The sequence below is a fragment of the Felis catus genome, chromosome X (assembly GCF_018350175.1).
Source record: "Felis catus isolate Fca126 chromosome X, F.catus_Fca126_mat1.0, whole genome shotgun sequence".
Taxonomy (NCBI): Eukaryota; Metazoa; Chordata; class Mammalia; order Carnivora; family Felidae; genus Felis; species Felis catus.
In genome coordinates this window covers 80870342-80886088 of record NC_058386.1, presented here as the reverse complement: position 1 = coordinate 80886088, position 15747 = coordinate 80870342, and the positions used below count along the sequence as shown (strand labels likewise).

The 15747-nt window shown below is 39.0% G+C and overlaps 1 protein-coding gene across 2 annotated transcripts in view; it reads right to left on the bottom strand.

Moving 5' to 3' along the window:
- Positions 1-15476, bottom strand: part of CENPI (centromere protein I) — a 79466-nt gene extending 63990 nt beyond the window's left edge. Inside the window, exons 1-5 of one of the 2 annotated variants that reach the window (XM_045050563.1) lie at positions 15289-15476; positions 13548-13780; positions 12528-12665; positions 8391-8509; positions 7996-8103 (exon numbers count right to left, since the gene is read on the bottom strand). In XM_045050563.1, the coding sequence (XP_044906498.1) occupies positions 7996-8103; positions 8391-8509; positions 12528-12665; positions 13548-13767 (585 nt within the window). In that variant the 5' untranslated portion in view covers positions 13768-13780; positions 15289-15476. Of the gene's footprint in view, positions 1-7995; positions 8104-8390; positions 8510-12527; positions 12666-13547; positions 13781-15118; positions 15173-15288 lie in introns of those variants that run through there. The other variant, XM_019824070.2, reaches the window with a different exon arrangement.
- Positions 15477-15747: the final 271 nt, after the last annotated feature.

The following is a 15747-nucleotide window of genomic DNA, read 5'->3' as shown; positions in this document are numbered from 1 at the left end:
CCCTGTGGATACTCTCATAGGATTTATCACCTTGTACTTATCTTTTCCCCTACTACCTTTAAAGATCTTCCAGGCTAAGTCTCTTACTAGGTAGCTTACCTCAGCAAAGTTATTTAGCTTTTCCATGCCTCAGTTGTCTCTTCTCTAAAAAGGGAATGATACAATTTTGCCATAAATCCTGGCTCTAGTCATGTGACCCTGGGTAATTATTTGACTTCTTTCTGCCTCAAGACTTCTCATCTCTAAAATAGAAAAACAAAGGGGCGCCTGGGTGGTTCAGTTGGTTAAAGGTCCAATTTTGGCTCAGGTCATGATCTCACGGTTTGTGGGTTCAAGCCTGCGTCAGGCTCTGTGCTGACAGCTCACAGCCTGGGGCCTACTTTGGATTCTGTGTCTCCCTCTCTCTCTGCCCTGCCCCTGCTCACACTCTGTCTCTCTCTCATTCTCTCTCAAAAAATAAAATAAAATGGGGGCACCCGGGTGGCTCAGTCTGTTAAGCGTCCAACTTCAGGCTCAGGTCATGATCTCGTGGTTCGTGAGTTCCAGCCCTACGTCGGGCTCTATGGTGACAGCTCAGAGCCTGGAGCCTACTTCAGAATCTGTGTCTCCCTCTCTCTCTGCCCCTCCCCCACTCGTGCTCTGTCTCTCTCTCAAAAATAAATAAACATTAAAAAATTAATGGCACAAAAACAGACACTCAGATCAATGGAACAGAATAAATAAGCCAGAAATAGACCCACAAACATATGGCCAACTAATCTTTGACAAAGTAGGAAAGAATATCAATGGAATAAAGACACTCTCTTCAGCAAATGGTGCTGGGAAAACTGAACAGTGACATGCAGAAAAATGAACCTGGACCACTTTCTTACACCATACACAAAAATAAACTCAAAATGGATGAAAGACCTAAATGTAAGATAAGGAAGCCATCAAAATCCTTGAGGAGAAAGCAGGCAAAAACCTCTTTGACGTTGGCTGCAGCAACTTCTTACTCAACACATCTCCAGAGGCAAGGGAAACAAAAGCAAAAATGAACTATTGGGACCTCATCAAGATAAAAAGCTTCTGCACAGGGAAGGAAACAATTAGCAAAACTAAACGGCAACCAACAGAATAGGAGAAGATACATGCAAACAAGATATCAGATAAAGGGTTAGCATTCAAAATCTATAAAGAACTTATCAAATTCAACACCCAAAAACAAATAATTCAGGGAAGAAATGGGCAAAAGACATGAATAGACACTTCTCCAAAGAAGACATCCAGATGGTCAACTGACACATGAAAAAAATGCTCAGCATCACTCATTATCAGGGAAATACAAATCAAAACCACAATGAGATACCACCTTACACCTGTCAGAATGGCTAACATTAACAATTCAGGCAACAGATGTGACGAGGATGTGGAGAAAGAAGAACACTTTTGCACTGCTGGTGGGAATGCAAACTGGTGCAGCCACTCTGGAAAACAGTATGGCAGTTTCTCAAAAATTAAAAATAGAACAACCCTACGACCCAGCAATTACACTACTAGGTATTTATCCAAGGGATACAGGTATGCTGTTTTGAAGGGGCACATGCACCTCTATATTTATAGCGGCACTATCCATAGCCATTGATGGATGAATGGATAAAGAAGATGTGATATGTATGTATACATACACAATGGAGTATTACTCAGCAATCAAAAAGAATGAAATTTTGCTACTTCCAACTATGTGGATGGAACTAGAGGGCATCATGCTAAGCGAAATCAGTCAAAGAAAGACAAAAATCATGACTTCACTCATATGAGGCCTTTAAGATACAAAACAGATGAACATAGGGGAAGGGAAGCAAAAATAATATAAAAACAGGGAGGGGGTGAGGCACCTGGGTGGCTCAGTCGGTTGAGCATTCACTTTGGCTCAGTCATGATCTCACAGTTTGTGAGTTCGAGGCCTGCGTCGGGCTCTATGCTGTCAGCTCAGAGCCTGGAGCCTGCTTCAGATTCTGTGATTCCCTCTCTCTCTTCTCCTCCCCCACTCACGCTGTCCCTCTCTCTCTCTCAAAAAATGAATAAACATTAAAAAAATAAAAAAAAAAACAGGGAGGGGGACAAAACATAAGAGACTCTTAAATATGGAGAACAGAGGGTTACTGGAGGGGTTGTGGGAAGGGGGATGGGCTAAATGGGTAAGGAGTATTAAGGAACCGACTCCTGAAATCATTGTCGCACTATATGCTAACTTGGATGTAAATTAAAAAAATAAATTAAATTTAAAAAATTAAAGCATTAAAAATTTTTAAAGAAAATAATAAAATAAGGATAAAAGCCTATATCTTTTAAGGTTGTCAAGAGACTTAAATGGGTTAAAACCACATTTTATCTGGTGTATATTTTATACTTACACACATTTTAGTTTGGCCCAGCTAACTTTCTAGTGTCCACTAGTCACATGAGGTTAATGGCTACCATATTGGACAGCACAAGTACAGAAAATAGTAGGTGCTCAATAAACATTTTTTATTTTTTATTTTTTTTAATTTTTTTCAACGTTTTTTATTTATTTTTGGGACAGAGAGAGACAGAGCATGAACGGGGGAGGGGCAGAGAGAGAGGGAGACACAGAATCGGAAACAGGCTCCAGGCTCTGAGCCATCAGCCCAGAGCCCGACGCGGGGCTCGAACCCACGGACCGCGAGAACGTGACCTGGCTGAAGTCGGACGCTTAACCGACTGCGCCACCCAGGCGCCCCTCAATAAACATTTTTTAAAAGTAAGCTCTGTGTCTAACATGGGGCTTGAACTCATGACCCAAGATCAAGTCACATGTTTCACTGACTGAGCCAGCCAGATGCCCCTCAATATTTTTTTAAAGGAATATTGATGTAAAAAAATATTGAATTTTAAAGGAATATTTCAGAACCCCAGGACTAGAAAAAATACTTTACATAATCCAATATTTTTTTTTACATTTTAAATCTCTGAAAATAGGACTAATCTTATAATTGATGCCATATGACAGTTTTAATGACAGCACTTTTTAGTAGTGGTTCATAAGATAATGATGTCTCTTACAATTGATGGCATCTTAGAGTTGATAAAATAACTGTATATAAAGCACCGAATGCCTAGCATATAAGCCTCACATATATTATTATGTCTTACTGTTATTTGTATTTTCAATTCTAAATTCAATGTCTGGCATAGTATGCAGTTAATAAATGTTCATTAAGTGAATTTCTACAGGATGCCTTGTGCTCTCAAACTTTGTACATCTAAATCCAAATATATTATATGCCTTCCAAAACTACCTCCTTCCCTTTCATGTTCAAAGGTACCATCATTCTGAGCCATGCTGAGAAATGGCTCAGATCTTGATCTCCTGATCCTTTTCTTAATCCAGTTTAGGTACCAGATCCTGTCAATTCTTCCTTTATAATTTCCACCAAAACCTGTCCTTTCACTTTTTCATCCCCACTGCTACCTCCTTAGTTTAGGACAGTGGTTCTCAAACCTTTTGGTCTCAACACTCTTTACGTTCTTAAAACTTAGAGGATCCCAAAGAGCTTTTGTTTATCTGGTTTATATCTATAGATACCCACCATATTAGAAATTAAAACTGACAAATTTAAAAATGGTTATTAATCCATTAAAAAATAATAAACCCATTACATGCTAACATAAATGACTTATTTTATGAAAAACTACTAATTCTCCAAAAAAAAAATGACTAGAGTGACATTAATGTTTCAGACTTAATAGAATACAGCTGGATTCTCTGCTTCAGCACTAAACCTGGTTTGTTTTCACTGAAGTAAATGAAGAAAATCCAGCCTCACAGACATGTAGTTGAAAAAGAAAGGAATATTTTAATAGCCTTTTCATAAAATGGTGTATATTAGTCTTGATAAGTGGTAGTCTCTTAAGGGTTAGCTGCAATGTGGAATCTGAAACCTTATCAATGAACTCTTTGTACTGTTCTTTTTTTTTTATTGTAAAAATGCATGTTTATTGTTTATTGATTTTTTTTCCTTTATGTAACCATTTTATTTTTTTTATATATGAAATTTATTGACAAATTGGTTTCCATACAACACCCAGTGCTCATCCCAAAAGGTGCCCTCTTCTATACCCATCACCCACCCTCTCCTCCCTCCCACCCCCCATCAACCCTCAGTTTGTTCTCAGTTTTTAACAGTCTCTTATGCTTTGGCTCTCTTCCACTCTAACTTCTTTTTTTTTTTTCCTTCCCCTCCCCCATGGGTTCCTGTTAAGTTTCTCAGGATCCACATAAGAGTGAAACCATATGGTATCTGTCTTTCTCTGTATGGCTTATTTCACTTAGCATCACACTCTCCAGTTCCATCCACGTTGCTACAAGAGGCCATATTTCATTTTTTCTCATTGCCACGTAATATTCCACTGTGTATATAAACCACAATTTCTTTATCCATTCATCAGTTGATGGACATTTAGGCTCTTTCCATAATTTGGCTCAGAAAATTAAAAATAGACCTACCCTATGACCCAGCAATAGCACTGCTAGGGATTTATCCAAGGGATACAGGAGTACTGATGCATAGGGCCACTTGTACCCCAATGTTCATAGCAGCACTCTTTGTACTGTTCTATTAAAATTCATTGGTGTATAAAATTAAAGTCTATTGAAAAAACATTAAAGAAATAAAGTCTTTTGAAAAAGTATTATGTAAATAAATAAAATTCATTGATATATCTTGCATTTTGAATGGATCTTTTACCCATGTATAATTTTATAACATCATACTTAGTCATCTGGAAAAGACTGGTTTATTGAGTTATACCAAGCTTCCAAATATTGACACATTTCATTACAATTCACATTTATTATTATTGTTACCAATCTCATCAGAAAAGTTTAAGTATTGGGAAGCTGTCAAGTTCACAGTGGTAGATACAAATTTTCCCAACTCATAATTTTCATTTGAAAGCTCCAATCAGTGGGAACAAATACTTCAAGTTGTTTCCTTTGAAATGACAGGCTGGCTTTTCATTTTTGAGAAAACATCTGCCAAATACCCACATCTGAATAACCATAGTTTAAACGTCAGTCATTCAAGTAAAAATGGTATTCCATGAAGAAAGCAGCTAGTTTAGCTCACAACTCAATCACATAAGTGCTATTCCTCAGGACAACAATTATACTTTAGTACACAGACGGGATTTATTTGTACTTCCTATTTCATAACACAAAATATTAAAAACATGTCTCAAAGGTTGAAATTTAGTAAAATTAATGCATTATTTTTTACTGCTTCATTTGAGACATTAAGAGAAACTAGCATTTTTGTTTTTTACTACAGTGAAGAACAAAATGACCATTAATACAGTTTGGCCCCACTGCCCTGATTCTGGCTAAGGCACCAGTGAGAGAGTGAGAGAGAAAGAGAGACAGAGCACAAACTGGGGAGGGGCAGAAAGAGAGGGAGACACAGAATCGAAGCAGGTTCCAGGCTCCAAGCTGTAAGCACAGAGCCCAACGCGGGGCTTGAACTCACAAACCATGAGATCATGACCTGAGCTGAACTCAGACGCTTAACCAACTGAGCCACCCAGTTGCCCCTCAGGCACCAGTTATATTCACCATTACTTTATAGCACCATCAGTGCAAATGCCAACACAATGAAAATAGCAGATAATATCTTGACATTGCTATGAAAATAATTTTGACTTCTCAGAACTCCTGAATCAGGGAGACTCAAGGTGCCCACAAATCATATTTAAGAATTTCTAGTCTAGGACTTCATCACTTTATACCTGGATTATCATATTAGTCTCCTAACTATTCTTCCCAACACTAGCCTCTCTCCTTATTCATATTGTTTGGCATACTAAACACAACTTCCAACAATTCTGCTTTCACCATGTTCTTCCCAAAAATTATCACTGATTTCCCCACTGGATAGAGGATAAAGTTCAAATTCTTTAGCATCACCTTAAGACCTCTACAATCTTTCCTCATCCAACTTTTTCAGGCCTACCTTCCCCCACTGCCTGACACAACTGTAGTTAAGTCAGACTGATCTATTGAAGTTCTCTGGGAACAAAATTTACACAACTAACAACTTTGCTTGAAATGTTCCTGTCATATGAAATAATATTTCCTTTTATCAAATCTCACATCCTATTCAACCTTCAAGGACTAGCTTGACGCCCACATACTTTATTTATGATGTTTTTTCTAATCACTCTGGTTTACAGTGCTCTCTTCCTTCCTGGAAAAGTCACAGCAATTATTATCCCCACATTGTCATATACTATCTTTGATAATTTAACTCTTAAGGTATTATTTAACTTTATGTACTTTCCTTAATCCCCCAACTGGATTTTAAATCCCTGGAATACAGAAACTCTCTGCTAAACTTTTAATCTTCTACAGTGCCTAGTACAATGCAACAAATACAGTGAAAACATCAATTTTTAAAAGTAAAATCAATGAATGAATTTCCTTTCCAAAGCCAAGAGGAATTTGGTTAAATGAATGATTCACATGGTCTACGAACTACTGATGGCCCTTGAAAGTCTTCCAGGTGGACAGCAGATTGATTTCTTAGAGTTACTAATGTTTTCAAGGGGAATAATTATGCTATTTCATCAAAATCAGTCCACTAGCATCTCATCAAAAGCAATCCTCTCCTCATTAATTCTGATGAGGTTTTTGCAGTGGTAATACAAGAAAATGTAGAATAAGTGACCCACAGGACTCTGTTAAAGTGGTTTTAAAGGGAAAAGATTACAATCACTGCCCTAAATTAGCAGACAGTCCAATGTGGAGTCGATTCTATCTGTAACATTTTATTTCCTTAAAGGAAAATATAAAGCAAATATGGTAAAAACTTTGTTAATATGAAAGACAGGTGCAAGAGTGTTATGCTTTATACTTTTCTATATGTTTAACATTTTATTTTTAATTTGTTTAATGTTTATTTTTAATTTTTTTGATGTTTATTTTTGAGAGAGATAGCACAAGCAGGGGAGGGGCAAAGAGGGAGACATAGAATCCTAAGCAGGCTCCAGGCTCTGAGCTGTCAGCCCAGAGCCCGACGCAGGGCTCTAACTCACATGTTGTGAGATCATGACCTGAGCCGAGGGGACACTCAACCAACTGAGACACCCAGGAGCCCCTTTTTTTAAAATGTTTATTACTTATTTTTTGAGAGAGAAAGAGAGAGAGAGAGAAAGAGACAGAGACAGAGCATGAGCTGGGGAGGGGCAGAGAGAGAGGGAGACACAGAATCCAAAGTAGGCTCTGGCTCTGAGCTGTCAGCACAGAGTCCAACATGGGGCTCAAACTCACAAACCATGAGATCATGACCTGAGCCAAAGTCAGAGGCTTAACCAACTGAGCGACCCAGGTGCTGCTGACTATTTTAAAATAAGGAAAAACAGGGGCAACTAAGTGCCTCGTCGGTTAAGCCTCCAACTTCAGCTCAGGTCATGATCTCACGGTTCATGAGTTCAAGCCCCGCATCAAGCTCTCTGCTGGCTATCTGCTGTTGGCATAGACCCAGCTTTGGATCCTCTGTCCCTCTATCTCTCTGCCCTTCCCTGCTCGCGTTCTCTCTCTCTTTCTCTCTCTCTCTCTCTCTCAATAAACAAACAAACAAACAAACTTAAAAAACTTAAAAAAAAATATTTAAAATAAGGAAAAACAGGGCACTGGGGTGGCTCAGCCGGTTGAGCATCCAACTCTCAGTTTTGGCTCAGGTCATGATCTCATGGGTTCATGAGTTTGAGCCCTGTTTCTGACAGCGCAGAGCCTGCTTGGGATTTCTCTCTCTCTTCTCTTCCCCAGCTCATGCGCATGCGTGCTCTGCCTCACTCTCTCAATAAATAAATTAACATTTAAAAATAAATAAAAATAAGGAAAAACTCATTGTGTGGCACTTTGACGCACACATCATGTGTCAATATACAAGAGCGTACCATTTGATTGATGCATAATGTTGTCCAATTTTTACTTACCAGTGCATCATCTTCCAATGAGGCAAAAAAGAAGCCATAGAGTAAGTTAATTTGCTCCTTGTGATCAATGAAGTCAAACATAGCAACCAGCCAACGATAAAAAAGTACCTATCAAGAGACAAAATGCTTATCTTTAGAGAAATGTAACTGGCACAGGAGAGAGCTTAATTGCCCACTCAGGGCTATTTTAGAAGCCTCTAGCACAAAGTAGGATAATAGATTTTATATCTCAGTAAAAAATTTCTGCTTGAGCAGAGTCCCTGCATCAAGTTATATTGTTCCAAAACCACAGGCTTTCCACAAAAAGCCACTGCCATTACTCCATAAGTGGCTCTTCCTTGCCAGCCCTTAAGTGGTTCTGAAGGACTTATCATCAAAGTGTTTAAAAAGATTACCTTGGTGCTACCAGAACACTTGCCAACACAAAGCCAGGAGACCGCCTTAACCACAGAATCTTCTGATATTAGAGTTGTTGGAATCATGCACTTCAATATCCGAGTGTTTACAACATTTCCTGGAAAGCAGACAAAACTGCAAATTAAACTACATTTTAGAATCTTGTTTATTACTTTACTATTATTCACTTAGTCCAAAAAAATCTCACTGTACACTGAAGGCAATAAACAAGTGAGTAATATTTGATAGATCTCTTATCATCATTTTAAAACATAGTTTCAAAAAAAATGTACCTTTAACTTCTAATATAAACTATAAAGCAAATTCTTTGACTCTATATTTCTATTTAAAAAGGGAGGATGAGTACAGGGTTTCTCTCTGGGGTGATGAAAATGTGTGGGAATTAGAGAGTGGTGATGATTGTACAACTGTGTGAATATGCTAAAAAAAATCCTGAACTGCATACTTGAAGAGTGAATTCTATGGAATGTGAATTATACTTCAAAAAAGCCTTACAAATTTCAAAGATTATTTTTTATTTAGTTATTATTTTTTAATGGCACAATAGATTCTTATTTAAAGCTACAGACATCTTGCATGAGCTGCTTCATTTAAGAATAAATATATTTGTATTCTCCATCCCTCCCAAAAAGTGGGGAGGACAGCAGAATGAAACAGCTATTCTTGGAATTAGCTGGCAGTAATATCATTCTATACTGGTCCAATCTTTCCATCATACTCTCTGGCTTCCATGGTATTCTCCCATCTGGTAATAGAAGTGATGCTGCAAATAGCTTTGTATACACCCTATATCAATTTCTGCTTATGAAGGTTTAAAGAATTAAATGCATATCTCATCAATTTTTTTGGTACGTAAACATTGTTTCATTTGCATTATAATGTGGTAATCACACCAGTCACTGAAAAAACAACTATTCTCAACTTCTCATGCAAATAGAATTTTCAAAAGCATCTTGGATCCATGTCTTTAACCACTGTTTCACATGCATTACAGTGTGCTGATCACATCCATTCACTATAATAACACAGTTCTCACTTCTGCAATTAGCATTCTTAGAAATTATCTTATACAGTTTGTTTTAGATGTATTCTAGGATGATGATCACATCCATTTATGGAAATAACACTGATCTTAACTTGGCCCGTAGGTAACATCCTCAGAAATATCTTACACACATCTTTTTTTTTCCCTGAGGGTGAAGACCTCTATTTATTTTTTAAATAAAAATTACATATATTTAAGATGTATAGCATGATGATATCATACGCATATACATAGTGAAATGATTACTACAGCCAAGATAATTTACAATTATCTCCTCACATTGTTAACATTTGTGTGTGTGTGGTGAGAGCACCTGAAATCTACTCTCTGACCAAATTTCTCGTATTCAATACAATATTATTAACTATTGGGGCACCTGGGTGGCTCAGTCAGTTGAGCATCTGACTTTGGCTCAGGTCCTGATCTCACTGTTTGCGAGTTCAAGCCCTACATCGGGCTCTGTGATGACAGCTCAGAGCCTAGAACCTGCTTCAGATTCTGTGTGTGTCTCTCTCTCAGTCTCTCCCCCACTCACACTCTGTCTCTCTCTCTCTCTCTCAAAAATAAATAAACATTAAAAACAATATTAACTATAATCATCATGCTATACATTAGTCTCTAAATTTATTCATTCTACATATACCTCAATTTCTACTCCATCATTCTGTAGAGAAGTAAGGAAGCAGTGATGGCAGGTGATGAATCACAAGAATAAAAATCTCTCTATTCCACTATGGTTCCTTGTTTTCATTTCTCTTTTCTCCCTTACTCCCATCCCCAACTCTTCTAAAGTTTAAAACAGTCTGACCACTAACACTTCACACATGTACCAAATTCAAAGGGTGAATTCAATAGACTTAATACTTACTTCCCAGCAACTTTTTAATTTCTAAAGTGTCTGAAGTCCTTTTTTCAAAACTTTATTAACTTTGAGAGAGAGAGAGAGAGAGAGAGAGAGAGAGAGAGAGAGAGAGAGAGAGAAAGAGAGACAGCGAGCAAACAGGGGAGAGGCAGAGAGGGAGAGACAGAATCCCAAGGAGGCTCTACACTATCAGCACAGAGCCCAACACAGGCTCAATCTCATGAACCATGAGGTCATGACCTGAGCCAAAATCCAGAGTCAGAAGCTTAACTGACTGCACCCCAAAGTCCTTTTGTACTTAACTATGAAATCTGTAGCACACCTGCCCCTGAATATGCATTTCAACTTAGCAAAAGAGCTATATGTAAAGATATAGTAGTGATGGAGGGTATCACAGAAATAACGAAAAGGAGAAAAACAATTAAGGAGGCCACATATGACATCTCCAATTCCAGCTTAACAGAAAAATGAAGTTAGAATAGAAAGAAAGATTATTTTTAAAATTGCCATATACTAGTTTCCAAGGCTGAGGCATGCATTTGCCACAAGACCTGACAAACATCATGGAAACCTTCTAACCATTGCTTTCTAAGATATCAAAAAAAGAGAAATTCCAAAATAGAAAATACTTGTATATTCCATACATGTTTTAAGGGGAGAAGAAATAGAATTGACAATAGACACTGATTAGTTAAACATGGATTCCTGGAGGGGCGTCTGGGTGGCCCAATCGGGTAAGTGTCCAACTTTGGCTCAAGTCACGATCTCCTGGTTCATAAGTTCGAGCCCTGCGTCCGACTCTGTGCTGACAACTCAGAGTCTGGAGCCTACTTCAGATTCTGTGTCTCCCTCTCTCTCTGCCCCTCCCCCACTTGTGCTCACTCTGTCTCTCAAAAATAAATAAAACATTTAAAAAATTAAACATGGATTCCTGGAAAGATATTAGAACCAAAAAATTTAGGGGCACCTGGGTGGTCAGTCGATGAAACATCCAACTTCAGCTCGGGTCATGATCTCGCAGTTCATGAGTTCGAGCCCCAAGTTGGGCTCTGTTCTGACAGCTCAGAGCCTGGAGCCTACTTTGAGTTCTGTGTCTCCCTCTCTCTCTGCCCCTCCCCCACTCTCATTCTGTCTCTCTCTGTGTCTCAAAAATAAATAAAACGTTAAAAAATAAAAGAACCAAAAAATCTGAAACCGCTTAAAAGAAGAGCCAATTTTATCAGGTCAAATTTAACTTTGTGGGAAAACACAGAGAATTAATCAAGTAAAGGTAGAGAACTAAAATACCTGGGAGTCATATTTTGGTTTCAGCTAGTAATGTGTTGTTGCTTTAAAACATACACCCCTGAAAACATGATGCTAGGGTATACACAAAGGAACCCAATATGCAAGGGCCAGGAAATAACATATAAAGCAACCAGTTTTGACAGATGTCTTAACAGTTCAAAAAAAAAAGTAGAAAGCCCAATAGCAGTGTGGTACAGTATAAACACTAGAAGGGGAGTTAGAAGATCGAAGTTCCCCAGTTCTAACTCTGACATTAAGCAAGTCTCTTTAACCACTCTGAGTCTCAGTTTCCTCACCTTTAAAATGAGGATGTTCAAGGCCTTAAATACCTTCCGAGTCTGAATTTGGATGAGAGTAGGTTAAAAGGTTCTTGTCAAGTAAAAAAGAATACGGGTCAGGTGTTATTTCTTTCTAAGAGCCTCTCCCCCTCCATTCAAAATGCACTTAGAAGAGGAAAGAAATAATTTCCACAAAAACAAAAGCATATTGTCTGTTAGATCATAGACACTATAAAGGAACCAGTATCAACAGGGACTTGTCATAAGCAAGTAAACCTAAAAGCAATGAAACAGATCAAGTGATCTCTTAAGCTGCCTTCTAGCAGCATTATTTAAAGTATTATCTATGCTTCTTAAGAGAAATACTAAAAATGACTCCCATATATTTGGAGATAAGAGTCTATACATTCTATTTGTAAAGTCATGTGATAACTAACCATTCTCAACATATGCACACTGAAACTTTTGGTTCATAAGGTAGCTTGAACACAAGAAAGGTCCATTTTATAATCTTACCAGATTGGCTTTATGAAGAGAATAGTACAAATAAGGAACTACAGCTGATACCAATAAACAATCTAATTCAAAGTCTGGAAGGCAAAACTAACTGCAAACTGATGACAAATGTATCCCCTTGACATACCAAATTTGCCACTAAGTGCCACATTTAGTAGAATGTCAATTCCTTCTGGAGCTAACCCACTCTTCCAAGCCACATTTTCCACAGTTTTCAAGTGTTTTTCCAAGGTTTTATCTCTACTCCGTGAAGTTTCAACAGGACCTGGAAAAAGGAACAATATTAAATAGTGGGACCTTTAAAATTCTTTCAGTCTTCAACCTCAACAGTTGCAACTTGGGATACTATAAAGAAATAGCTTTATGTTAAAAATGTCTTCCCCAAAATGTTTCAAAGCCTTTAAAATTCTACAATATTTAACAGCAATGGAGCAATAGCACCTTCAGTGAGGAAAACTGAATCATGCTCTGGCATCTCTGATCTAAAGTAACTAAAAGCACTGAACTTAGACTATAAGCTGATCCAATACTAGAGCAGTAGTTCCCAAACTCTGCTGCAAATTGGAATCACCTAAGGAGACTTTTAAAAATCCTGATGCCCAGACTGCATTCCACACCAATAAAATCAAAATGTCTAAGACTGGATGCCAGGCATCAATGTTTTTTTAAAGATTCTCAGATAATCCCAATGTGCAGCAGTTTGGAAACCACACTGCCAAGAGTTTGTTTTGTTGTTGTATCCCTAGTACCCAACATACTGACATTAGTAACTGCTCAATAAATGCCTATTAAATTAAAAAAAAAGCATGAATGAACAAAAATATGCTTTCCTTTAAAAACCCATAAGGGAGCACCTGGGTGGCTCAGTGGGTTGAGCATCCCACTCTTGGTTTTGGCTCAGGTCGTGATCTCCCAGTTCATGAGTTTCAGCCTCACAATGGGCTCTGTGCTGATGGTGCTGGGCCTGCTTGGGACTCACTCTCTCTCCCCGCCTCTCTCTCTGCCCCTCCCCTGCTCATGCTTTCTCTCTCTCTCTCAAAATAAATAAAGTTAAAAAAATATTTAAAAAATTAAAATCCACAAGTAAAAGGTGTAGGATATTTTTTTACAGAAATAGAACTTTCATAAGAAAAATTATCTGTCTTACCTTTCTCAAAGTATCTCACTGCTCTTTTCAGAGCATCTTCTGCTTCATCATCAGCATGTCCATAATCTTTCACTGGATCGTTTTGTCCATGTTTTAAGCTGCACTTTGAGTCATTTAGGTCCTCTTCTTTCAAGGCCAAGAGATTAGTCTTATAACTATCACTATCTTGTGAAGTCCTCTTTTGTGCCTTAGAGTCCTTAACTCTCTTTTGAGGTGACATTATTGCACATGTTCTATACAGAAACAAGTGTGAAGTTACCATTAAACAGGCAAAGCATCCCTTTGTACTCCACAAAGACAGGAACCATATCTGCCTGGTATTCCCAAACATTCAGTACACAATAACTATCACACAAGCAGCATACACACAAAATACCTGACAACAATCCTGGCAACAAAGTCTATAGGTTAACTTGCACAGAAAGCCCTTGACCGAAATAGGAATAGGGAGAAACAACTCTCCAAGGTAACATTTACAAGTTGAACTTGACTTATTGTGGAAAAAAAGAGTACAAGCAACATAGCAAGCTCTCTTAAAATGGCTCTATCACACAATAAGTCCAAAACTATTCCATCTCATACATTCAATCTCACTTTCTCCACTCACTCCTATATTTCTCCACCCTCCTTGATTTTGCTTTTAATCTTTTATGCTCGCCACTTTGTGAGTGCTAAATTAAAACTGCACAGTTCAAAAGTCAAACTGGTGACCAAACTAAGGATTCTCACAACAGAATTATTCCCCGTGAACTCATTTATTCCATAAATAATTGTTGATCAACTACATGCAAAGCACAGTTCTAGTTACCAGGGATAAGATACCAAAACAGTCAAGGTCTCTACCCTAATGAAACTTATGGGGGTAGCGTGGGGAGGAGTGTGAAAGAGGGGAGTGATACCATCTGATTTGTTGTAAGACCGTTTCAGCTGCAGTGTGGAGAAAAGAATGTTAGGGGATCAAGGAGTGAAAACAGACCAATTTTTAAAAGTCTTGCAGAAGTCCAGAAGACATACATAACTGTAGTCTGAACTAGGCCTAAAAAAGCGGTGGAAGAGGTAGAAAATGACTGATATGTTTTGGAGATGGACTGGGCAAGGCTGTGATAAAAGAACTGGATGTAGGGAAAGAAAGGCTAAGAGAGGAACCCAGAATGCCTTTTAAGTTTTGGCCTCAAATAGGAAAAACTAAGGAAATGGTCGGAAAGACAGTTACTCAATCCCACCTCCCTACAACATGAGGCCGGAGCAGGAGAGCAATACGTATATCTAAGCTAATGGGAAATTCTAGGTTCTGAGTAGTTTCCTAGGGTACTAGAAAAGAAGCGAGGGATAGCAGCTTCTGAACCCATCCAGTTGAACCGTCCTATCATCGCTTCCCATGAACCCGGCCCTTCACAGCCTGCCCCAGCAAAGAGCGAACTTGGCCATGGCGACTCACCCACTAGACAGATACCTGGGCTGGGGAAAAATCCGACCCCAGCCACACCTTGTAGGAGAGTCCTGCTCAGAAATCAGGAGATTCCCTCCGCTCTGAGGGCCCCCATTTCGCGCAGCCTTTAGAAGTACCTCACCTGTTCGAGCCCCGTGTCGGGCTCTGTGCTGACAGCTCAGAGCCTGGAGCCTGCTTCCAATTCGATGCCTCCCACTCTCTCTCTGCCTCTCCCCTACTCACGTTCTGTCTCTCCTTAAAAAAAAAAAAAAAAAAAAAGGAAAAGAAAAAGAAAAAGAAAAAGTACCTCACCTAACACGCTCCTTCTTCAAAGCCTCCAGAATTCAAACACCGCCTCCTAGATTCAAATAAATGGGACCCGCCCCGCGCATGCGCTTCTGCGGAGACCCAGTCCGCGGCCAGGCCGAGAGGCGCGCTTTGCTGAAGCCTGATTGGTTGCGTTTCAACTCAAGGACGCGAGGCCGTGAGCGGGCTGACGCAGACCCAATTCCGGAGAGCCGCTCCCCCCCCTCCCGCCCCGGGCAGGGGGGGCGTGTGGGCCGTTGCTGCCAGAGCTAGCTGATTGGCCGTTGCTGCCAGAGCTAGGTGATGGCTAGCGCTCCCACTGTCTTAATAATGTTTGCCTTTGTTATTTTGCTTGAAACCCGACAATTAGTGTCTCGATTCCTGAATTTAACAAGAGCAATTCAGTTATAGTGATCATTTTGCCCAGATTGACCCCAATGTCGGGACTTTGTAGAAAAACATGAA